This window comes from Marmota marmota, unplaced genomic scaffold, assembly GCF_001458135.2.
Source record: "Marmota marmota marmota unplaced genomic scaffold, marMar, whole genome shotgun sequence".
Classification (NCBI taxonomy): domain Eukaryota; kingdom Metazoa; phylum Chordata; class Mammalia; order Rodentia; family Sciuridae; genus Marmota; species Marmota marmota.
Window position 1 is genome coordinate 28,439,778 of NW_026000005.1, and position 27,244 is coordinate 28,467,021.

Below are 27,244 nucleotides of genomic sequence, written 5' to 3' on the forward strand. Positions count from 1 at the left end.
ATAAGACAGTTATTCTTGAATTTTTCTTTTAAGTCTTGCTAATTTGGAAATAGTTATGTTAAAATGGACTATCTAATTCTATCCCCCAGTGTTAGGTCCACTGTTAGAGTAGATTAAAATGACCTACTTTAAATATAGAGATACATTTTATATTATTTGCCAGTTAAATCTATTCCTCATACTGATAGAAAACCTGAGAAATAGAGTAAAATACAGAAACTCATCTTATCCTCATGTACTTAGCCCAATATATTTTTAATACAGCAGTACATGAAGTGACACACCAGTACGTATACTTGTACATGACTCACTGATACATCCTTATGTGTTCTTTTTTAATGGCCCCCCAAAATTCATGCAGAATTTTTGTTCATTCCACATGGATTCCATGTTTTTGAGTTTTAAGTTTAAAATACTTGCCTACTGTTTCTTCTATGCCATTTGCTTTGTTCCCATAGTGACCACCTGGCTTGCTCTCTCTCTTCATATTTTTTGTGTCTTAGGGAGAAGACTTCATCAGAAAGATCTTCTATCTGGAATTAGCAAAAAAGATTTTGCTTTTATGGGAAACTTTCTGAACAGGTTTCAAATGGTTCATCTAGAGAACAGTAGCAAGCAGACTCTAAAATGCAGTTTGTGTCAGTCAAGAGAATGTTAGGAGATTAGCTTCGAATTCCTGAAAGGTGGGAGTCCAAAACTTTTATCTTTTTACTCTTGGTTCACATTTGAAGATTTATTGAGATTGCAAATGGGTATGCTTTCCATTAGCCACAGCTTGCATGAAATAATCTTAGAGTTTTATTCATTCAGTTGGATTTATATCGATTTTTTGTTCTTTATGGAGCACACATTGTTCTAAGAAAATGTCAATGTCAAAGAAAAGTAAAACTGATTGTAAGTCAGAATTAATGCCTTATCTAGGAATCTAACCTGGACAGGGTTATATTTAGGAATTTGGGTTTGACAAGGATCATTCTGAAATAGAATGCATTACAAGAGGGAAGGTCATTAAAGGTAAGTTGTAGGGTAGCTGAAAAACATGACAGGGCATAGAAATACCGTTATTTCATAGAAATCAATTATCTGCTACAAAATACTGCTTTTAGAGACCATCACGTTGACATTAGTTTGGTGATATATTATTCCCTATATTCTTGTCCTAGTGTAATTTTACCGATAAAGATCTATAAACCCTTACCTATAATTCCATAATCCAAAAATCTGAAAAAACAGATTTTTCATATAATCCAGTCTGATCTGAAATGGTATCAGGCGGTTTTTAGTGTTTATCCCATTTGATTACAGAACTACTAATACTTGATTAATGTTATAAGAACTGTTTAGGCTAGGTATTACAAGATACATGTACCATATTAAATTCCAAAGTTTTCCAAATTCAAATGCAAATTGGTTCGGGCTGGGGTTGTAGCTCAGTGGTTGAACGTTTGCCTCGCATGCATGAGGCACTGGGTTGGATCCTTAGCACCACATACAAAATAAATAAAGAAAGATTTTTTTTTAAAAAAGTAAATTGTTTCTAATATATTGAAAATGGAATTGTAGGAGTGAATATTGACAGTGTCTTTTTATAAAAAAAGAAACAAGATTAATGCTGAGAGGAATATTGTCTATATCAATGTCAACTCATAAATAGCATATTTTACTTTTCCTCTATTTCTTTAAACATTATTATCTTTTTGAAGTCAAATTTGCACAGAAATATTTTTCTATAGAATTAATAACCTTTTTGAAAAACTTGGTAAATGAAAAAAAAGTCAGATGTTCAAGGGTTTATGTTTTCCTTTATTTCCTTAAATGTTAAATTAAACAGGCTTCATAATATAAAAGGTGTAATTATCTCATTAAATGAAAGGTAGCTTACCTCTTCTTCACGTAAGTTATATTCATCCAAAGGCTGAAGAACAACCATCCTCCAGCTGTTGAAGATATAAACCAGTTTCAAATAGCTTTTATCAATTTCTCTAACTGTAGCTATTTATTCTTTTAAGCACATTGTGATTTCTTTCCTTGGGATTTCCATAATTCATGTGGTTCTATCTTAATACTTTGTTGTTTTTTTTTTAAGAGAAAGAATATTCGTATTATGAGGAAAAAAAACCAGGGAAGATGAGTCTTTACTTTTGCCTTTACAGTGAGTGAAACCTCTTCTGTATAGTTGGATGTTACATACATGTACTGATTTAAAAATAAGTCAGTGGTATGCTGATAAACAACTTGACCAAAGAGAAGAAGGAAAAAAAGACCTGATTTGTCGTTTCTGCCAATTTCTTTGATGAGAAAATGCTTAGGGCCCCTTTTCAGCTACTAATAGTTTAACCGACTTACAGAATTCTGTATTTAATAGCCAGGTCCACCAGCTAGTTCCAGCCCACTACTGCAAATGAAAAAACATTGTTGCTACAGAACAAATGATATTTCTAATTTTTGTAGGAAATTTCAACAGGCTTTTAAAATATGAATTCTCATAATACCTCTTAGAATACTAGACTTGCCTTAATACCTCAAAGTAATTAAGATAAACTGAAATTAAACTAGAGATGGGTAGGCCTTAATTGGTTATCACCTGGCTCATGTTTTGATTTCTAGTCTTTTTATGTCTACTTCCTGTGCCATATTCATATTTTTAGGAACTGCTTTCATCACTGCCAGAAATTGGGCTAACCTGACTGCCAATAGAAGCAGATCTGCATATGGTATTCAGGGACCTCCACAGTCTGGTTCTTTTCTAGGCTTACCTGCCTTTATCAATCTATGCAAAACCTATCTGGCTAAGCCTTACACATTTGCCAGTCTACCTTTGTTATAATCTCCCTGTTGTAAATACCATAACTCCCTGTATGTCTTCTCAGACCTTCCCATGCATCTTTTAAGTGTTTATTGCTAACTTGGCCAAATCAAAATTTTAGTTTTGTTGTGACAGATATTACTGTCTCATGTTGTGAATACATTATTACAAAGGTAGTTGCTTTCTTTGAACTCTTGTACATCTCTTAAGGCAAATTTGTTTGTTGCTGTAGTTTTTCTATCAGTAAAGTGCCTTTTAGTGCCATTGTACATAATAGGAACCAAAATACAAATGAATGAAAAAAACATGACTAGAATGCTGAAGTAAATCAATCTAGAAATTCTCAGTTCTTAATAAAAACTAAGAAGTAAAGTTGTGATACTCTGGCAGTTTTTCTTTACCATGAGTAATGTGAAGCTTTCTTTCACTATTTTCCCTCTGTGGCTATACAAGTAGGCCAGAAAGTAGGCTAGCATTCTCCTCTCAGTTAAGATTTCCACTTCACTCTGGATTTAAGTTTATTAAAGGAAGAGGAAAGAATGTAAGGATACATACCTTGGAGTGATAATTTCCTTATATTGGAGTTTCTCTAACTTAGCTGGGGCTACTAAAGACATGGGAATCACAATGTTATCTATGTCATAAGAGCTCTCACTTCTTAACCTCCTTCGTGCCGTACTCTGCAAAGTAGAATTATGGTAATGGTTTACATACCTAGTTAACCTCTGGTGATACATTTCTTTCATTAGTTTCATAATAATCATCTATGTAATTTTTGTAAATTCATTGTTCTCAAATGTGACTATAAAATGTTAAGAAAACCAGTTAAGGAAGTATGCCTAAACTGTTTTGTCAGGTTTGTAATTTGTATATTTATGTGCACAAACATATATACTTATTATTAGGAAAGTTTGTGAAATATGTTTTGGTGAAACGTTTAGTAAAAATTATTATTATAGTCTTCATTTATGTGTTTCTGGTCCCCGAGTTTCAAGTTGTTCATTTCTAACACTTCCCAGCTTTTAACTTTTCTTTTACTGGGTCTTGTGCCAAAAAACAAGGCAGATTAAGAACAATACAAGTCCTGAACTCACATTATTAGCAAGGCTCTTTGTAGCTTCATATGCTAAAGAATAGAAATGGTCATGATAAAATTTAGTTTTTAACACAGAAAAGAATCTGTAACTGAAGATTAATAATTGTTTTCCAAGTAAGAAAAAAGTTTTATTTATCAAATTTATTATTTCCTAATAAGGTAGTTCTAAATGTGCCAGTAAGGCTGATATAAATTAGCAAAATACCCAAATTTTTAAATCAGCTGGTTTTATTTAAAAAATCTATACATAGTTTTAAAAAGAATTTGATAATATGGAGTTTTTTATTTTTTCTTTATTGATGCATTATAATTATTCAAAATATGGGTCTCATTGTTAAGTATTTCTACTTGCACACAATATAACAATATAATATAAAGCAGTCTTAGAGTTCGGTATAGTAAAAACCTACTTGTGCTGATGAATTCTGTGTTCTTGATATAACATTGACATTAGAGATGGTAGTGAAATTACAATGGGATCCTGGTTCTGTGCATTGAAAAGCAAATTCTTCAAATCTATTTTTTTCTCCTGCCAAGGAAAGAACCATTCATAATGTCATAAATTAAACATGACCAATATTATTAGAATTATTTCTCCAGTCATTGAGAGGTGAATTGATAGTTTAATCAATGGATTAAAAAAAATTCATGTTTTGAAAATAAATAAAAGGGGAAATATAAAAGAAGAGCCTCACTTCACTTGATCTTGATACAGGTATTTCCATTTTCTGGCACCTTGGCATTTTCTCTCCAGCAGGTTCATATTACTTAATACTCCATCTGCTCTCTTGACCCAGTTCCTTTTTTTTCTGTGACTCCTCTCAGAGGCTACATTGTTAAGACTGATCTGAATTTTCTTATCCTTTCATTTTTTTATGTCTGTCTTTTCTTTTCTGTGAGAGATTTCCTTGATCTTATAAAAACACTATTTTGAAAAATTCCTACAATTAAAGTACTAATTTCTAAAAGTTATTGTCCTCTCGTATTCCTTTTTTATACCTTCCTTTTCTTGTTTCATGGGTAAAGTTGTTCTCTAATGATATTGATTTGAAATTGACTTTTAATTTGTATTATCTGTCTTTCAAGTTCCTTTGTTTTTATTCTTAATAAGGAAATATATATATTCATTTACATACTATTTTATTCTAGTGTGAATTTTAAAAAATACAATGATATTTCCCAAATAATATAAAATCTAATACCTAATACCTAGTCTACATTTATATTCTCAAGTCGTTAAAATATATCCTCTCTGGTTAGTTTTTTCAAATATGGAGCCACATATTAAAATTTGTTATTACTCTCCAAGTTTTCTTGTGATCTGGAATAGCTCGTTTTTCATGATATGACTTGTTATACAAGTCTGGACTAGATGTGCTTTAATTTTGGAGTTGTCTTAATTTCTTTGCAGTATATCCTTTCATTTGTTCTTACATCCCTAAGTATCTGTTAAACTCAAAATGAGATCTAAAGTATCAGTCAATTTGTATCTTATTAAGAGGTAAGAAAAATTCCCGTGTTTTGGTGTGCATGTATGAAAGTTCTCCCAAAGCCTGATGATCCTTGGTTGTTCTGAAGAGTGAGACACTAGAGAATAACAAAGGTTCTCAATGAGTGGGAATTTGTTCATTTTGTGCCAAAATGTACTTGATTAGGTATTAACTATCAAGTAGTGACTTGTCTATTTTGGTAGAATTTCTAAAGATACTGGAGATAATGCATTAAATCCATTGTGTATAGTTATAGTTAAGTACTTCTTGGATGTAAGTAGTTTATAATTTGTTAAGTACATTATTGAGATTTTACATCTGGGGAATACTTACAAAAATATAGGGTTATGTTCCCTGGAACATGAACAAACACCAATCATGTGGACATTTTCTTATTAAACATAACAATGACTGGTATGACTGTGTTCTCCTGTATCTCCACAACAAATCAATTTTGTATTATTGGAAGAGTTCCAGCTTCAAGTGATATATCTTGATTACCTTGGAACTATAAAGACTCCTAAGGAGACCTGAATAAGGTGGTTGAGTGCCTTAGTTGAATCTTTACAACTTTCTCAAAATCTTGAGAAATTACTATTTAGAAGTAGTAATAAATTTATGTAAATGACCTGTTATTGAACTAGTTTGAGTCCAAAAAAACCTTAGAGACTAAATTCTAACCATACAGCAGCTGATGAAAGAGAACTAGTCAGGGAACACTGGAAGGAAAATGCCATAAAATGGGTAAATAACCAGTTTACAAAATCTGAATTAACTATGTGAATACTGAATATGTTCATGGGATGATAAATATTTTAGTTAATTAAGTGATAATTCTGAATTATAAACTCCTGAGACAATTATAAACTTTGTGGAAAAGCAGATTTTCTTTTCAGTATTTAACCCTAATGGTCATATCCTCATTTTAACCTACCTAATGCTGTTTCACTCAAATGTCTTTTCTTTCTTCCCTGAAACAGTTGTGCAGACGACTCTGACTTTATTTGAGGCTTACATGTAGGTGAATATCCATTACTCCACTGATTCAGAGAAGTACTGTGTACTACAACAAATGAAAGGAAATGTGAAGTTTAACACAAATAATGCAGAATTTTAAAATATCAGTTCAAAACCACTAGTAATGCTTAAGTACCAAGATGGATACCCCTTACGCTAAAAGTACCTGAAATGGGATTTCTTAAAAACAACCTCAGGAAATTGCCAACTTCCTGTATTTGCTTCATTATTTTGAAGGGGATGGATGAAAAGGGAAGGTGATCTGTTCTCAAAGTCTTCCAAATTAGTATGGATTAGTTCAGATCTGCAAATTTGGGCTAAATAGGATCTGAATCCTGAAGTTGCTTACCTTAAATCCAGAAATAATTCAAGATCAAGTAAGTTTCAACAGGGTCACAACAGTCTTGGATTCCTTAAAAGCTAGATTTTAGATTTTATTCATCTTGGACAGTGACTAGCACTAGTCTTTCTTTTTTTTTTTAAACAAAAAACAGTGCACAATTTTAAGTCACTCAGTGCCTAAGTATTCTCATCTATAAAATCTTGGGATTATAGGATTATGAAGATTAAATGAGTATCTAGCATGATAGGTGCTTAATAAATATTAGCTTCATCATTAGTATTATCTATCTGAAACTATTTTCTGTATTGATTTGATAACAAAATTGGCTCCTTTACATAGACATTAGTTACAGTTCTGAAACTCTGACTGAAGCAAAGGGCATAGCCTAGTAAAGAAGTCCAGTTTCTTGATGGCAAAGTATTCTAAAAATGATAAGACAAAATTTGTATATGTAGGTTCATGGAGATAGGCACAATTGTAAACAGAAAGGGGAACTTATTAAATAAAACAGAATTTATAGGGCAGAAGCACATAGGAAAGTGTTGCCACAAAAATGTGATCCATACGAAAGGTGCTGTAGACCTGGAGGAGAGAAAAACAGAGCAGTACAATTAGCTGTACCAGCTGATAATTGTCAATACATGCCCCATGTCAGCCAGGCTACCAAATGAGATTACCTATATCAAAAGGTAACAACCAGAGCTTTGGGCAGAAAGATGCCATACCCTAGCGTCCTACTTTTAAATGTCTCGCTCATAAATCTGAAGTAATGTAAGGTGTAAATCCCTACCCTTGTCATCAATAACAGTGGAAAAACAACCTTTAACAATGAATGTCAACTTCAAAGATGAGTTCACAAACCGAAATCTTGAATACCAACATCATAAAACAAGATCTACAAGTGGAAAAACCATCTCAGGAATTAATTTCTGGAACATTCAAAGAAAACAGATTAACGGGTCTTTAAAATAAATGTGAAGAAAAATAAGGAAGAGTCTTCTTGGGAGATCTCAGAAATATAAAATATAATTGCTCAAAATATGAACTGAATGAGCTAACAATGGACACTGCCAAAAATAAAAATTGGGACTAGAAAAGGAATTACAACTGAAAAGAACAATGATGAATATGAAGAAAAAGAGTGTTTAACAGGAGAGAAAATATGTGGGGAGATAATATTTGAAATGATAGTAAAAATGTTTCTAGAATCAACCTTAATATTTCAAAGAACTCACTTGTCAGGAAATAAAAATCAAACAGGATATCATAGGTGAGAATACCCTGAAAGTTACAAGACAAGAGTTAATATTACCACAAAGAAAGGGGAATCCATTTGCCATACCCAAATTAATTGTAAATCAATGACAGTCCAGGGGAAAAAATGGTGGGCAGAATTTTAAGATGGTCTCTTTAAGATTTTCCACCATTCAAAAAAGAGAAAAAAAGAAAATGTTAAACAGAATAATAAACAGCATTAATCCTATACTCATTAGAAAAAGGTAACTAGAGGGCTGGGAGTGTAGCTCAGTTGTGGAGCTTGTAATTTCATTTTGGTGGAGTATTTTAAGCAAATCTAAGAGTTCACCCTTTTGCTATCTTTTTACTCACAGATGAAGAGATTCCATATATTATCAGAAATAGCTGACAGCAAGGGAAAGAAGGAAAATAGCTTGGGCAAATGTCCAAGGGAGCAAGACAAATCTGGGAGCTGGATAGCAGCAGGTATGTAAAGGAAGTATGGTGAAGAAAAAGCCAGGAGTCCTGGTGGTGGCACCACGCGTGTAATCCCAGCACTTGGGAGGCTGAGACAGGAGGATAGTGAGTTCAAAGCCAACCTCAGCAAAAAGCAATGTGCTAAGCAACTCAGTGAGAACCTGTCTCAAATACAAAATAGGACTGGAGGTGTGGCTCAGTGGTCAAGTGCCTCTGAGTTCAATCCCCTATCCCCCCCACCCAAAGAAACAGGAGCCAATAGCCTATGTAAATACCACTTTAGGGGAAGAATATTCCCTCAAAAGTCTTAAAAGGCCCGGGTGAGGATTTCAGATTTGCATTTTGAAAAGATCACTGTCTAAAGTGATTAAAACTAAATGAAAATGAGCTGCTTTCAGCAATACAGGTTAGAAATTATATTGGTCTGAATGTGGTTGAAATGCAGATAGGAAGATTTGAAACAAGTTTATAAGTTTATTGACAACTTGGTTAGTTCATATGGGAGGAAATAGGAGTTAAGATGGTTGAACTCTGTTTCTGGATTAATTGTGGGTTAGGGTTCTATTGTTTCTCCTCTTCTATCCACTTTAATAACATTTAATTTTGATATAGTCAAATTTAGAAAAAAAACTGAACTATTGCAGTGTTTCCATATATCCTTTACCTAGGTTACCCAGATGTTAACATTTTATCATAATTTGCTTTACCTCTTAGAACTCATTGTTTCTGGCATGGATGCTGTGTTACCCCTTAATATATCAGTGTGTACTTCTCAAAAATAAAGACATCATTTTATATAGTTAAATTTGTCAAAAATCAAGAAATGAATACCACTAGCTAATTTATATATCTTAATCAATTTTTACCAATTATCCCTATAATAACTTGTTCATTGTAGAAAATTCCAGTTGCTCATTGTGTTCAGTCTCTTCTTTTTAAAGTCTCATGTCTTAAATGGTTCTGCTGTCTTTCTTTTCTTTCATATCCTTGAATATTCTGGTAACTACAGCCTCTTGAACTGATTGTGTTATATTTCCCCATGAGCTGATTGTATTACTTTTCAACTCTGCACTTTGACTTGTGCATATGTCCTTGTTGCCTGAAGTCAGCAGTGCCATATAGTCTGCTTACCTTCACACAATTTCCTCTGCAGGAATACCAAGCTATTTGTAACATATCACACTGTTCTAAGTTTTTATGATGCATGCTGGTTTCCATTATTTAAAGCCTTGTTACACAGTATGGCCAAATCAGACATTTGGGATCTTGTTAAAGTGCAGAAGCTGCATTCTAACAGTATCCTTCGAGGAATATGTTTGCACATTAACTTTTGAGAAGCATTGATTTGGAACACTTCAACCTTCTAGATTCCAAGATGGCACTTGGCATCACCGTTTGTCTTGGGAGTTCCTTCCTGCCTTTCTTTATCTTATTCCCCTTTACCTCTGTCTTGGCTTGTGCTAAGCTATCTACTCCCCCACTATTTTTCCCTCTTGTGGTACTGGAGATTGAATCCAGGGTCTTGCATGTGATAAGCAAGTGCTCTATCACTGAGCTAAGCCCTCTGCCCTCCTTTTTTTATATATATATATATATATATATATGGAGAGAGAGAGAGAGAGAGAGAGAATATTGTTGCCATATGCGTTCAACACATACTATAATAGTTATTCATGTCTACTTTCCCCTGTTGCATTATAATTTCTTTGATCTCCTGTGATTCACCTTTTATTCTTATCATAATCTGCCTGGCACAGAAGAGGTGCTCAAGGAATGTTGAACTCCGTAGTTTTACTTAATTTTATAGAAATAACTAATAGTAAAAGAAATTAATGAGCAGCTACTTTATTAAAGATATATAGGATGAAGCCTTATTAATGCTTAATTATTTGGAGTAGGAATGGTAGGGAATGAGAGTATAGGGAATGAAAGATTTGTATACAAAAGAATACTTCATTGATTTGTATAATATTACCAAGGCATTCAAAAAGTGTATTTCTACCCTTATTTTTTTATTACATGTGATATGTTGTCATTACAGTCAATACATTTACTGTTAATTCTGTGCCTAATATTTACAGTGCCTTATTTCAGTCAGATAAACAGTACAGTAACTTTAGAAGAACTGTAATCATATGATCTCTAACATCATATACTTTTATTTTGCATAATCATAATTTAGTTAGGATAATGTATATTAGTTAGGATAATGTATAATGTTATGTTTTATCTTGTAACTTATGGTTACATAAGTTACCTAACATTCCTCTGATTAGAGGAATTAGTTTTTGGATATACAGTTGTTACTTCTGTCATCATCATCATGGAATTATTGCTATTATGGAAATTCTTGAAATATCCACATATTTGTTTTCCTTTTTGAAAAATGTATAGTTCCCAATAAGTAGAATTATGTCATGAAAAAGTACCTGAACATAACCTATACTTTCCAGTATTTCTTTAGTCTTTTTTAAGTGTAGGCGATTGTTCCTTGCCTTTGGTGCATTTTTCCCCCCTTTTTATTGTGGAAAAATTTTAAACATACAAAAAAGGAGACTAGAATAATGAATTATTCCCATGTACTCTTCACTCAGCTTTAGAAATGATAGCTTTACCAATCCTGTTTCATCTCTCTCTCTACAACTTCTTTGCTATAATTTCATCAAATATGTCAGCATGAATCTCTAACAAATTGTGCATTATTACATATGACAGAACTAACAATAATTCATTAATATCTCCCTCAGTGTTCTTATTTTTCAAATTGTTTTAAAAGAGCATGAATGTGTATCTGTATAGATCTGCTTTGTTCAGAACCCCAACAAGGCCCACATATCACAATTGGTTGATGGAAGAATAAACATTTTTGCATGGTTATAATTGTACCAAATATGGAAGTAAAATATTTTCATCTATTTATTTTAAAATATTCTTTTGATTAGTAACATTTCCATCCTTACATGAACTTTTAAGATATTTTTAAGTTTGCATATTCTACTATAGTATACAGGTTACTGTATCATTCTTCAAGTTGTTGCTGGTTTTTCATTATCACAAAAAAAATGCTCAGATAAATATATTTGTGGATAAAGGTTTCATATTTAGGATTAGACCACATTCTTGGAAATGGAATAACTGTCCAGAATACAAAGTTGGTATTAAGTTCAGTAAATACTTATTTTGAGCAGGTATAAAAGTAAAAAGGACATTTTTTCTTTTTTCCCCGCACACTCAACTTATAAAAATATATATATTTTAAAGACCTTCTAATGCATCTCACAGTGCTTCCCAGAAGGCTTGTGTCTCAATTCTTATTGTTATCTGAGAGTGCTGTTTTTACTGTAGTATCAATATAATGGATAAAAAGTAAACATTCAGTGACTTGACAGAAGTTTTCAGTAGATGTTGGCTATTGTCATTTTCATTACTTTTACAGTTATCACTAAACATACCTAGTTTTTCTTCTGATTCTTGAAAAAGACATCATTTTTAACATTTAATCCATCTCAAATGTATTTTCATTGTTCATCTAAACTTGATGTGCTGTATGAGGTATCAATCTCATTTAATGAGTTATTTGATGCCACAGATTATGTGTGAGAGTTGGTTGTTTAAATAGAGCATGGACTTTGAGCCAGAATGATTGGGTTTGAGTTTCAGCTCTGTCACTACTCAACTGTGATTTGGGACAGGATATTTAAGGATAATAACACCTACCCCATGGATTAAAAGAAGTAACTAATAAAAAGTTCTTCGACTAGTGCTGCCATACAAAGAATGCATCATAGGAATTTGTTTTTGTCAGTATTCAATTAACTGAGCCACCCTTTTCACACTGATAGGAAAATACCACTTTTTATCATACATTCAACCTTTGGGTCTGTCTGTAGACTTGTTATTTAGTTCCCTTGATCTGGCTTTCATTAATATCAACAAATTTTAATGATTAGAACTTTATTATACATTGTGATATCTGACACATTCTCCATTTAATCTTTTTTTAAAATATTTTTTTCAGTTTTAAGTTGACACACTCTATTTTATTTTTATGTGGTGCTGAGGATCGAACCCAGTGCTTCATGCATGCTAGGCGAGCACTTTTCCACCAAGCCACCACCCCAGCCCCTTAATCTTTAAAAGAATTTTATTGGCTGTTCTTCAACGTTTTCTGAGATAAAGTTCAGAATACCTTTTATTCAAAAAGAATACCCTTGTGGTTCTTATTAGAATTACATTCTGTGTATAAGTTAATTTTGGGAAAACTGACACCTTAAGTTTATAGCACTGTCTTCCAGTAAGAATGGGATATTTCCGTATAGGAAAATCCTCTAACCCTTTTCTTTATGTAGGTTCTTAAGTTTAGTCAGAGGTATATTTTCATTGTCACATGCTTAGAATACTTTATTCCTTTACATATTCTATCTAGTTATTGGTATTTATAAAAGCTGCTGATTTTAATAGTAAAACTCCATTAATTTGGAATTTGGCATCCATTTGGCTCTTGAGTTTTTGAGGTAAATAATTACTTCATCTGCAGATAACATCAGAAGTCATACAAACTGAGGTAAATTAAGATTTTAACTTTGCAGATAGTGTGACTTTCTTGTAATTGCTTCCAAGCATAGCTAAAACCTTCACACCCTTTTGGAGCACTCATAATTATTTCAGTATAACTTATTTATTTATTTTATATATATATATATATAGTTGATGGACCTTTATTTTATTTACTTGTATGTGGTGCTGAGAATCAATCCCAGTGCCTCACGCATGCTAGGCAAGCGAGCTATAACACTGAGTCACAACCCCAGCTCTGAGTATAATTTAAGTATTTTTTATGTAATTTTAGTCTTATTAAAAATTCTTCAAATGAATTAAAATTTATTCTGATTCAAGTGAAAACAATGTGTAAAAAATATTTAATCAAAGACTAATATACTGTTTACTGAATGGTTCTCCATTTTCCCATTGATATCCTGAACATAAAATACAAACTATGTTGTCTCCCTTAGGAATTTGTTTTCATAATTATAAGCAAAATAAAATTTATGCTAATTAATTATTATAGGCTTTTTTTTGGCATGCCTTTATTTGTGGTTGCAGTAGAGATTTTCTGAAAATTTCCAGCAATTCCTTTTATACTTTGCCCTGCTTATTCTACCCAGTGAATTGTGGGATAATTTTAAGTTAATCAAATCAATTAGAATGTCAGGTTACATTGCATTAAACATTAAGTAATAAAGAGAGCTGAAATGCTTGTTAGTTTTACCATATAGGAATGCTGGTTAACTATTTTTATTTAAATTATTAATAATTCATAATTTTCATTTAATAGTTATCACACATTTCTTGTTCAATGATTTTTTTTCCTTTTCTGGTGCTGGGAATGAAACCCAGGGTACCTCCAGCCATGCTATATAGCTGCTATGTATTTTCTTTTTGTTTGTGTGATTTGTGAAAAGTGAATATTAAAAATTAAGGATTTACATTCATTCTTTTGTTAAATTTTATTAGGCTGCAAAAAATAACAGGCATAAGGAGGTAAAAAGGAATAGAAAGTACAAGATTTGTAAATATGACATACCAGGTGATGGTGACATGATACAGTCGCCCACAGTTTTATTTTCAGCAAGATCTCCTTTTATTTCAGTCTTTTTAAATAATGTTTCGAAATGAAAATGAAGAGGCACATCTGGAAAAATAAAGTACTTTCAGTGAACACCACTCTTTATGACTAGTTAATAGCACATGCATTTAGAAAAATATGCAAAAGTTTGAAAAATGAGAACTATCAGAAGTGGCAAAATCCTTTCAAAGGTATATTTTTAGCAGTATTTTAGATATTATTGATTGGGATAGATTTGTGAACTTCCTAAAATAAGAAATATAGCATTTATTAATATTAATAAATATTGCTCATAGGTAATGAAAACACATGCACCCAAAATGTCTTTAAGAAAATCTACAGCAAAACCTGGCTGACAGAATCAATTCTTTCTCAACCCCACAAACCGTAATTGAAATAATGAGGATTCCAAAAGAGATCGTAGTTTTTAATTACTTGGAGAACATTGCTATAATTCAGATGTAACCTTTTATGAAAACATCAAACTTCACATTCCCTTAGTCTACTAGTATTAAATGAATCTACGTTTACAAAGATTAAAACCTACTGATAAACTGTCTTCCTTCAGGGACTCAAGAGAAATTCATTTTATACTTTCACAAAGAGGAGCCAAGTAATAAAAAAGATATGCTTTATGTGTATTAAAGTTTAATTTTTAAAATGAAATTGTAAAAGAATGTAAAAACCATCTTTCAAAGCTATTCATGTTTCTATTATTTAGAGAGACTGTAAACTTTTTCCTGAGACGCAAATAAAAAATAGTTCATAAAGCAGTTGATGAAAGTTTTGCTACTGAAAGAAGAAAAACTTTCATTTTTAAGAAAACTTGTTATAAATTATGATAGACCCAGGAAGTTTCTGGATTTTAAACGAAGAGAAGGTGTATCTCTTCCTTAAATATAAAAAGATGCAAAAACAAAACAATTGTTCACAAATGTCATGGAGTTTGTCCCAAATGACAGATGACAAAAATGTTTTCACTTAAAATGCTCCTTATACATTTCAGGGTTCTGGTACTTTCCAGTTGCCTAAACATAACTATCTAGAAAGAGAATATCACCTATTCTACCACTGAATTGTGGGAAAACATGATTTAACCTGAGAAGATCCCTAGATTCTACCTATGTACCTTTCTTAGTACTTGCCTTGTGACCTCTGGCCTTTTACCCAAATATTTTGTAACACAATATTTTACTTACTACTTTACATTTCAGTTGTCTTTAACTAGAATAAAAGTTCCCTGATGGATTTATTTGTATATATACTCATGAGTGCAGGGAGGAATGAATAACCCTACCTAGTTAATTGTTAAGGAAACTAATCCTTATATTTTTTATAGACCCGAAGGATATCTTATACTAGCTTTCAAGGTTATTTCAACAGAGAAGTGAACTTGCTAATAAAAGAGTAAAGAGCAGTGATTAGGAGCATGGTTCTGGAGAATGACTATCTCAGATGAACTAGTTCCATCATTTGCTAGCTGCATAATAATACATATTTAAGCTTAATTTTCTCACCTGTAAGATGAAAAGGATGGTAGTATCTATTCTCACAGGGTTGTGAGAATAAAGCAACAAAATGTATTATGCGTAATATACACAGGGCCCAGTGTATGCTAAAACCAGACGTTAGCTGCATTGTTATTGTTATATTATTTCTTCCTACCATGAAGGTTTTCTTAAAGATGGACTAAAATAATTCCTGTTGGGAACTTATTTTAAAGAATGGCATAGCTAAGATGCCACTTTAATATGGATAAGGGCAGGGGAATGTGTATAAAGAGCAAATTATAAAAAGTAATGTTTTCAGATTTTAAGCAGATTTTGAAAACTTAAAAGATGGTTATTTCCACAAATTTAAAAGGAAACAAAGCCCAGTTGATAAATTCCCCAATAAAGAGAAGAACCTGAGATAACAAATGTAAGAAATGTTTCCTTTTGGCATGAAATATTTACTTTGGATCCAATATAGACAAAACCAGGGAGGTTCCAGAAAAATTTTAAGAAATGAAATTCTAAAACCACCTTAAGGATACAGAGATATGTGTGCCTTATTTATTCAATCATAGATTATAGATCTACCCAAGGTTCAAAAGTAGACCTGTGGATGGACAGATTTCATGCGACTTGAAAAAATCTAATGTAAGTTATAAATGGAGGAATATTATGTTATGATATTACGTAAGTTATAAATGGAGGAATATTATGTTATGATATTAGGTAATGAATATTAAGTTATGATAAGGAAAACTCCATTAAAATAGCAAATTAGAAAAATACTAGATTAGTACTGAGAAACATTTTAACAACAGCCATATTACCAATAAAATGCTCAAAAATTACCAAAGAAGATTAAAAGCTAGTTATTGACCCAAAGTAAATTGGTTTATATGGAATTTATCAATTTTCACAGAACATTAACTCCACGTGACTAGATTAAATTCCTATATGAGAATTGTTTAGTTCTAATGACCAAATAATGGATAAAATTTTATCTTTCCCCATATTTATTAGATTAGATTTTATCATAGGAAATATTCAGAGATACTTACAAAATGTTTATGAGGAGGCTTACCTGATGGTAATGATAGAACAGAATGGAAAGAAGAATCTAACTCTGAAACATGCTCTCTTAATATCTGAGATTTTGAATTATGTTCACAGTTACTCCAAGCTGAAGTTGATTGTAGGCAAGACATTTGTGTAGTGTTTAAAAATGTTTCTTTTGAAGGCAAAGTCTATAAGGAAATAAATAATTGAGAAGATTTTGCTTCAAAACTACATGCTAGATAGTTAACAATTGTAATACAATATCTGAATAACTAACAAAAGAAAGTTGTGCTTAAGTCACCTGGGAGAAAGCTTTAAAATGACATAGAATAAGTGAGAGAAGCAAATGAAGAACCAGCCATTAATCTGGTAAGGTGTGACCAACCCTTTTTCTACTTGTCAAAATGAAAAGCAATGTCCATGAAAATGGGCCTTTCTCCCATCTTATCTCCATAAAGGGAAAAGAATCCACAATTTGCATTTATCTTCACTCATTTAGGTCCTATTTATTTTCTTTCAAACTCTGTAATTGTCTTCTGTAAAAGCCTTAAAAATTTTTTTCCTAATTTCAGTATTTACTGTTTCAACTACAAAATGGTTTTCAAAATACAATGGATTTTTATATTAAACATTCCTCAGCTGTGTTACACTTTATTCTAATAATATATTTATAACTTCTTTTAGTCTCCTGTTATCAAAACATATTATATATAACAGCTTAATTTCTTTCATTCAATCCTAATACTTTTATTATTTGGGGGATTCCAATCGTACCAGATGGGCTAGCCAGTTCATTAATGAATAGTAATGATCAAAGAAGATATTTTACTTCTGATTATAACAGGAATATTCATTTATCAAAATTAATAGTGATGTGGACTACAGAACTTTGATAATGTTCTTTATGAGAATATATTCCTGCCTGGCCAAAAGAACTTTCAAAATATATATAAAAATATATATTCTTAATATTTTTGTAGTTGTATATGAACACAATACCTTTATTTTATTCATTTATTTTTATTGTGGTGCTGAGGATCAAACCCAGTTCCTCACACATGCTAGGCAAGCGCTCTGCCACTGAGCTATAGCCCCAGCTCTAAATATATATATTAATATTGAATTTAATCGTGCTTTTTCTGAACAATCCAAAATGACTACATGGCTTTTCCCTCTTAACCTATTAATGTGGTAAATTGCATTAATGTATTATTAAGTGTCAAACATGGATGGTTTTTCAGGAATTTCAGTAGGGTTTTATCAAGTTTATTTACTTTTCCAAAGGGTCTACAATGGGGCTCATTGACTTTCTATATTGTTTATATGTTTTACATTTCATTGATTCTTACATCTTGCTTTCTTTAGGATTAAGCAAATATATTTCCCTCCTCTATTAACCTATATTTATGAATGCACTATTCACTTTTCTTTTAGTGTTTTGCCTAGATATGACAATATGTATTCTTAACCTCTTAGTTTTACAGTAGAATATAAATTATTCCTTTTACCATTTCCCTGAAAACATTGGGACATTAGAAATTCATTTGCTCTCCTGTTTACTTTTGTGTTATCATCATTAGGCATTTTAATTGTACACATCTTTACAACCCCATAATATATTACCATTATTGTTTTTACCATCAACATGTTTTATGTATTTATCCTTTTTCACTGCTTTTAGCTACTTCCTTCAATTCTCTACTTCCTTTTCACTTTTGCTATTGTGTATTTGCTATCAGCAAATTTTTTGTTTTTATTTTCCAGAAACATACATTATCACTTTTTAATGATTTTTTCACGGTCATAAAATTCTGTGTTGGCCTTTTTTCTTTTCTTTGGCAGGTCTTAACTGTTGCCACCATTTCAAGATAATGCCTTTTTTACTCTAGCTGCCTTCTCTGTGTTTTCACTTCACGCTTAAAAGTGTTTCCTTAAAAACACATTTATAAGTAGATGGTTTATAAATTTTATTCTCACAGAGCTGGAAATTCCTAGATCACAGTCTTGGCAAATCCTTTGTCTGGTGAAGGTCTACTTTTTCATTTCCAGATGGCTATATTCTCTCTGGCATGTCACATGGAAGGAGTGGGGGCAAAGTGCAGCCCATTTTAGAAGTGTATTAATCTCATTCCTGAGGGGTCACTCCCATGATTTAAGGACCTCCCAAAGGTTCCACCTTCAAATACTATCACCCTATTGAGGATTAGGTTTCCAAATGTGAATTTGGGGGAAACACATTCAGTAAAGAGCTCTCCACCTGTCCCCTCTCCCAATTCATTTTCCTTTCATGTGAAAAATAATTCCATCCCAATAGTCCTCTGGATATATATATATTTTTTCCTTTTGGTACTAGAGATTGAACCAACGGGCGCTTAACCACTAGCCCATGTGCCTAGGCCTTTCTTGCATTTTATTTAGAGACAGGGTCTTGTTGAGTTTCCTAGGACCTCACTAAGTTGCTGAGGCTGGCTTTGAACTCACAATCCTGCTGCCTCAGTCTCCTGACCTCTGGGAATATAGGTGTGCTTCACTACGTCCAGCCTAGTCCTCCAAATCTTAACTCATTTAGCATCAACTGAAAAAGTCTCATCTAAATATTATCAAAATAAAAAATGGGTGAGATTCAAGTTACAGTTCATCCTGATCCAGATTCCTCTCCAGCTATGAACCTGTGAAACCAGCAAGTTATGTGCTTCCAAAATTTAACAGTGGGACATTCAGAGAATAGATATTCCTATTCCAAAAGAAAAAAATTGAAAAGTGACGTAAGACAGGAAGAAAGGGCTGGGATACAGCTCAGTTGGTAGAGTGCTTGCCTTGCATACACAAAGCCCTGAGTTTGATACCCAGCACCAAAAAAAAAAAAAAAAAAAGGAATGAGACAGCATCTGTTCAGGTTGCAGGTAACTAAATGAGCTTCCTTTAACTAAAAGGAAAAAAAAGTCCATTCTTAGGAGTTCTGAATAGATGTACCAGATCAATAAGGATATAATAAAGTCATGGTCATTACTACCAACTAAGTGAACCTAATTAACACAGAAAACTATACCAAAACAGCAGACTATATTCTTCATGGGACATTCACCTAAATAGACTATATGCTATATAAAACTAATCTCAACAAATCTAAAAGAAATGAAATCATAGAGGATTTTTTAAATTACAAAACAATTAAATTAGAAATCAACAATAGATGTTTGGAAAAATCCCCAAATATTTGGAAATTAAACACAATTCTCAATTCAGGATTAAAGAAAAAATTGTGAAGAAATCATAAATATTTTGAACTGGAAAACATTTCATAGTTTTAGGGGTGATAAAGAGCACAAAAGGGAAATTAAAGCATTATATGCTTATATTTAAAAAATTTTTCTAAATTTTCACATTAAAAAGAAAAAAAGGCATTAAGCCCAAAGTAAACATTCACATGATACAAAGTGGCTAAAATTAAAAGAATTGATAATACTGTGTTTTAGCAAAGATGAGGAAAAACTGGGACTCTCATGTATTGCTCATGGTAATGTAAAATGATACTATTCAAAAACAATGACACAAAGTTGTATACAAGAACATTAATACCAGCTTTATTCATAATAGCCCTTAAAGTAACAACAACCCAGTGTCCAAGAGCAGATGAATTAATTGTGATGTAGTCACACAATGGTTAATCCTCTTTCCCCTAATATTCCCTTTTATCTCCACTGGCAATGATTCTAATGTATTTTATCTCCATTCTTTATTTATATGTTTTATTACTGAAGACATTAATTATATATATATGAGAGAGAGAGAAGTATTCTGAAAATCTCATTTTGGGTCCATTTGTCTATAATTAATTAAGCCAGTGCAGATCTTGGAAGTTTCAAAATATCTAGTTGAAATTTTGAGGTTATTCTCTGAATGTCCCACTGTTAATTCAAGAGGTTGAACATCACCTACTATTTAAGACATTTTATAACCTAGTAAAAGCTTTAAATTTGTTTCCATTGAAGATTTATGTACTCTCTGATGGTTCTTAGAAAAACTGACAATCTCCTTTTGGGAACATACCTTGTTTTATGCTATCTTTTTAACTGGTTATTTGGCAGTATGGTGTTCTAACAATTTTTTATTTGATTGGGTTTTCTATGAAATTATTTCAATTAAAAATAATAGTTTCATTCCATCCATATGTTCAGTATAATTTTTCAGTTTTGGTGATAACTGTTGTATTGTCATCTTCAATCAATTAGGACTTCAAGGGCAGTTCCATGCTTACCCATTAGAGATCATGTGGTTGTTTTTGTTACTGTTGGTACTTTGTTTTCTCTTCAGCAGCTTTTAGATTTTATGTTCTATTCAGAACTTTCATGAGAAAAAGTGGGGGCTTTTATTTTAATTCACAATTAATTCAGCAATTAATGGGCCTGTTGAAACTGAAGACTGATTTTTTTTAAGGTTTGGGAAATATCCATGTATAATTTTTCTCTGTGCTGGGAAATTTCCACTTCTAAAATTTAATTCTAGGAAATTTATTTTTAATTTATAAAGGCATATTTTTTTTTTGTTTTATGTTTGCTTCTTTAATACAATAGGCTGTTCTGGGAGTTATTTTCTGTTCTTTTAATTATGTTTACATCAAGGTCCACTATTTTGTTTGATCTTCCTTTGATTACTAGGTTTTACTCATATATTTAATGTCAGTTATTCCAAAAAGATCTAGGACTATCCTGTCTAAATAAGTTCATTTCCCCAGAATTCTGTTTATCTTCTCCTCCAATATTTCATGAATTTCAAGATATTTTTTCTGGTACTGGGGAACTACAGAAACATGTTAGTTCCTCAAAAATTCTCCTGAACAAATAATACTGGGAAATAAAATAACATTTAGTAGAAATAAAAAACAATACTGAATTATTTTATAACTAATGAAAAAATTTTGAACTGACTCAAAATGTGGATGCCATAATAAAGATAGATAAATTCAAATACATATAAATTAAATTTCTGTATGGAAAAATCATTGAGGACAAAAGACAAACAAGAAAAGTAATAAAAAGGAGAAAAGTACATAGTAATAATATAATTTTCCTGTGCTGTATGAAGCACTCCTCAACAAATGAATAAGAAAAATTTAACAATTACACAGCAGAAAAAGGGATAGAGGATATAATCAAATAGTAAACAGTTTTTCAACAGTTCTATATAGGAAGATAATCTGATAAATGTCAACTGAACTATACTTTAGCAACATGTTTTGCAACTATTAAACTTTTCTTTATAACACAATAAATTTATTAAACTTTTGAACTTTTAAAGACATACAGAAACAGGCACTTTAATATATTATTGATGGCAATGTAATTTGGCTCAATTCCATATTGAGGGTAATTTGGAAAAAAAATAAGCAAAAAAAAATGTACAAACTCTTTCCTAGCACTTAAGCTTCTGGGACTTTTTCCAACAGATATACTCACAAACATTAAAATGAACTAACTTAACACGATACAGGGAATTATGAAACCCCCCCACACACACACAAAAAAAAAAAAAACAAGTAAACAAATTAACCAAAAGAAAGAGGGAAAAACCTCAAATTATTAAAATCCACGATGAAAAAGGATACATCACCACAGATACTGAAATCCATAGGATGATCAGAAATTAGTTTGAAAATTAATACTTAAATAACCTAGAAAATCTTTTAAGACATGGACAAATTCCTAGAGATATATGACCTAACCTAAGGAATAGAAAATTTAAAACAGATCAATTTCAAGTAGCAAAAGTGAAGACGCCATCAAAAGCCTACCAGTGAAGAAAAGTGCAGGACCAGATGCATTCTCAGCCAAATTTCCATGACTATTAAGGAAGAACTAATATCAATCCTGTAATTATGTCACAAAATAGAAAAGGAGTGAGCTCTTCCAAACACATTCTATAAAGCCAGTATCACCCTCTTACCAAAACCAGACAAAGACACATCAAGGAAAGAAAACTTAAGACAACTATTCTTGATAAACATATATGCAAAAATTCTCAAGATATTGCAAACTCCCTACAAAAACACATTAAAAAGACAGTATACCACCAGTGGATTTCACCCCAGGAATACAAGGCTAGTTCAACATATAGAAATAAATAAAAGTGACTCACCACATAAATAGACTTAAAGACAAGGAGTACACAATTATCTCAATAAATGTAGAAAAAGCATTTGACAAAATACAGCATCCATTCATGTTTAAAACATTAGGAAAACTAGAGACAGAAGGCAGATACCTCCATAATTTAAAGGTAATATATGACAAACCCAATGCCAACATATTCTGAAAGGAGAAAAACAAAAGCATTTCCTCTAAAAATATGAACAAGACAGGGATGCCCACTTTCCCCACTCCTATTCAACATAGTTCTTGAAACTATAGCCAGAGCAGTTAGGCAAGAAAAGAAAAATTAAAGGAATACAAATAGAAAAAGAAGAGCTCAAACTATCTGTTTTTGATGACATGCTCCTATATTTAGAAGACAAAATCAGAAAACTTAAAATTCAGCAAAGGAGTAGGAAGGACACAAAATCAACACCCATTAATCAATTGCATTCCTATACTCCAATGATAAAGGTAAAGGTTGCTGAAAAAGAAATTAGGAAAACTCTCCCATTCACAATAGCTTCAAAAATAATAAAATACTTGGGAATAAGTCTAACAAAAGAGGTGAAGTAACTATAGAACACTAAAGAAAAAAGAACTTAGAAGAAATTTCTCCCATGTTCTTCGATAGACAGATTAATATTGTTAAAATGTCTGTACTACCAAAAGCCCTATACAGATTCATTGCAGCTCCCATCAAAATTCCAATATGTTCTTCATGGAAATAGAAAAGGCAAGTCATGAAATTCATTTGGGAAAATAAGACCGAGAATAGTCAAAAAACAATCCTCAGCAAGAAAAGTGAAGCAGGAGGCATCGCATTACAAGACCAAAAAATTACACTACAGAGTTACAGTAACAAAAACAGCATGATATCGGTACCAAAAGAGGAATGAAGACCAATGGAATAGAATAGAAGACAGGGAGACATATCCACATAAATACATTTATACTAACATGCAAAACCAGAGAAAAGATAGCCTTTTTGACAATGATGCTGGAACTTGAAATCCATATGTAATAAAATAAAATTTAACCCATCTCTCACTATGTACAAAACAACTCAAAGTAGATCAAATTCCTAGGAATTAGACCAGAAACCCTGCATCTGCTAAAAGAAAATGTAGGCCCAACATTCCATGTTGGCTCAGGAACTGATTTCCTTAAGACTCCTAAAATACAAGAAGCAAAATTAAAAAATCAATAAATGGAATGGCATCAAATTAAAAAGCTTCACAACAAAGGAAACAATTAGGAGTGTGAAGAGAGAACCTACAGAATGGGAGAAAATCTTTGCCACCTGCTCCCCAGGTAGGATGGTAATATCCAGGATGCAGAGAGAACTCAAAACACACACACAAAAATAAAGAACCCAATCAATAAATGGGCAAAGGAACTAAATGGACACTTCTCAAAAAAATACAAAAGGTTGATAAGCTCTCCAGGTAGGACGGTAATATTCAGGATGCAGAGAGAACTCAAAACACAAAAAAATAAAGAACCCAATCAATAAATGGGCAAAGGAACTAAATGGACACTTCTCAAAAAAATACAAAAGGTTGATGATTATTTGAAAAAACGTTCAACATCTCTAGCAATTAGAGGGATGCAAATAAAATAACACTGAGATTTCATCTTACTCTAGTCAGAACGGCAATTTTCAAGAATACAAGTAACAATAAATGTTGATGAAGATATGGGGGGAAAGGTACACTCATATACTAGTGAGATGGCAAAATGGTGCAACCACTCTGGAAAGCAGTATGGAGATTCCTTAAAAAAAAAAAAAAAGGACTGGAATCACCATTTTTACTGGTATATATCTAACGAATTTAAAATCAGCATACTATAGTAATGCAGTATATCGATGTAGTAATGCAGGCATATCAATGTTTATAGCAGCATAATTCTTACTATCTAAGCTGTGGAACCAACTTACATGCCCTTTAATAGATGAATGAATACACAATGAAGTGTTTATATATGTACACACAAAGTGTTATATATACACACAATGAAGTGTTAGTCATAAAGACAAATGACTTTATGACATTTGCTGGTAAATTAATGGTTATGGAGACTATCATGCTAAGTGAAATAAGCCAGTCCCCCCCCCCAAAAAAAAAACAAAGTTCAAATATTTTATCTGATTTATAGAAGCTAATCCACAATAAGGAGTGGGGAGATAAAAAAAAATAGAAATTCAGTGGAACAGAGGAGAATGAAGGGAAGGGAGTGGGAATGGGAAAAGGAAAGACAGTAGAATGAATCTGACAAATTCCTATGTATATATATGAATGTACCACGGTGAATCACCACTGTGTATACATCCTCAAGAAATTAATTTAAAAAATAACTATGGGTAAGTGGCAGAAAGATCAGTAGAACAGAGGGAAGAGAGCAGGAGACAGGAGCAAAAGGGAAGGAGAGGTACTGAGGAGTGAATTAGAACAAGATATACTCCATGCTTTCATCATTATGTCAAAATGGATTCTACTGTCATGTATAACTAAAAGAACCAATAAAAACTAAAAAGAAATGTAACATTTAAAAAGAAACACCATAATGAAAGTCTCATATTTCCAGATTTCAAAACATACCTACAGTAATAAAAAACAGTGTACTATAAGCATCTGAGTAGACACAGAACAATGAGATAGAACTGAGGGCATAAGAAATAAGCCCCAAATTGATTTTGATAGGGGCATCAAGACCATTCATTGGAGAAGAAAAAATTGTGCTAGGACAATTGGCTGTCCACAATGAGAAAGCAAAGGAATGAATTCCTACTGCACAGCACACATAAAATAAAAATGAATCCATGACCTAAATTAAAGAGTTAAAACCATAAATATTTTACAAGAAAATGGGGGTAAATCTTTACTATCTTGGTATTATCAATGGTATTATTAATCCCTTACATAACAGAGAGCCTTCACCAAGAACACGTATCATATTGGCTCTTGAAGGTAAGAATGGGATAGGTAAGTCATGTACCCACAGTGTTATCCAAAACTCATCTTGTTCATATGTAGTTAATGGAGACAATACACCATTTCTGTCTTAGGTTGCTGCCAGACCCAAAAATATACTAGCTCCAAAATTAGTGTCACTCACATTTGACACTGACACTATTAACGAAGAATCATTCTCATCTGCACCACATGATAATGCTTCCACCATGGGTATTCAAGTAGCATCTGAAGAAATCACCTCTACATTGAATTTATACAAGCACCACCATCAAAGATCTTCCCATTCAAGACATACTGACTTCATTAGAATGAAACAAACATATTCCTTCTGCCAGTTGTAGAATTGAGATCTGAAACTAGGAGCATATCAGCCCATGACTCCTTTAATACTGGAAATAATTCTGTTTTGAAAATAAAGGCAACCATCTGGATGGGCAAAACCTGTACAGCAGCAGTCCGAAAATGCCAACACAAGGGGAACAGAGAAAGGGTCCTCAGGGTAGAAATCTATTGTGTAGCCAGTGTGGTGGTACATGCCTATAATCCCAGCAACTCAGGAGGCTTACAAGTTCAAGGCCAACCTGGGTAATTTAGCAAAACCCTGTCTCAAAATTTTAACAAAAAAAATAAATAAAAACTATAAAAGGGCTCGGGATGTAGCTCAGTAGTAGAGCAGCTATGAGTTCAATCCCCAGTACTAATTAAACAAACAAAACTATTATGTGGGGGCTGGGGTTGTGGCTCAGTGGTAGAGTGCTTGCCTTGTATGTGTGAGGCACTGGGTTCCATCCTCAGCACCATATATAAATAAATAAATAAAGATATTGTGTCCATCTACAACTAAACAAAATTTTAAAAAACTATTATGTGGATCATAATGCCCAAACTACCACATGGGGGAAACAACAAACTTTACTTGCAGGTTAAGAGAGAAGAATTGATCATGGGAAAATTCATCTGGATCATAAGCCAGAACAACAACATGACAGCAGTCCACCATGGAGTCCATTCAAAATTCTGAAAAGTGCCAATCTCAGGGGAAATAACTTCAGAGAACTATGTAACAGTCCAACCAATGGTGCCTCTATTCAGCTTCAATGTTAGCTGCAGAAAATGACCCATATGACTTTTGCCATCAGACTTGGGGGGAAAAATGGATCCTAACGAACAATCAATGGGGAGACCCAAGAACTCAAGGCTTACAGATAAGGAAACCCTGATAGAAGACTAAGAAATTAGGTACGCTTGGGAAGATGTTAATAATTTTGTCCTAGAACAGCATTCAAAGATTATCACAATGGGAAGTCATCTGTTAAGTTAAGTCAGCCCACAAATTGCTTTTGAACAAAATTTCAGGTGGACACTTGGTCACTTTCATTTTTTTGTGCCAGTCTAACACAGTACTCATTGATCATAGAACAATGTGTCCTGGAAGATATTATTTGAAGATGCCATCCAACCCATTAAAACCTTATGACTTGAGAAGATTATGTATAAT

At 32.4% G+C, this 27,244-nt stretch overlaps 1 protein-coding gene across 8 annotated transcripts in view; it reads right to left on the minus strand.

Annotated features, from left to right (window-relative positions):
• The window catches only part of Kansl1l (KAT8 regulatory NSL complex subunit 1 like), a 141,330-nt gene that overhangs the window by 2,503 nt on the left and 111,583 nt on the right, over nucleotides 1-27,244 (minus strand). For 6 of the 8 annotated variants that reach the window (XM_048808471.1, XM_048808467.1, XM_015481323.2 and 3 more), the window contains 7 exons: nucleotides 16,666-16,828; nucleotides 14,050-14,157; nucleotides 6,327-6,455; nucleotides 4,313-4,431; nucleotides 3,362-3,486; nucleotides 1,883-1,937; nucleotides 421-533 (listed from right to left, as the gene is read on the minus strand). In XM_048808471.1, coding sequence (XP_048664428.1) covers nucleotides 421-533; nucleotides 1,883-1,937; nucleotides 3,362-3,486; nucleotides 4,313-4,431; nucleotides 6,327-6,455; nucleotides 14,050-14,157; nucleotides 16,666-16,828 — 812 coding nt within the window. The remainder of the gene's footprint in view (nucleotides 1-420; nucleotides 534-1,882; nucleotides 1,938-3,361; nucleotides 3,487-4,312; nucleotides 4,432-6,326; nucleotides 6,456-14,049; nucleotides 14,158-16,665; nucleotides 16,829-27,244) is intronic. The other 2 variants (XM_048808472.1, XM_048808473.1) reach the window with 1 other exon arrangement.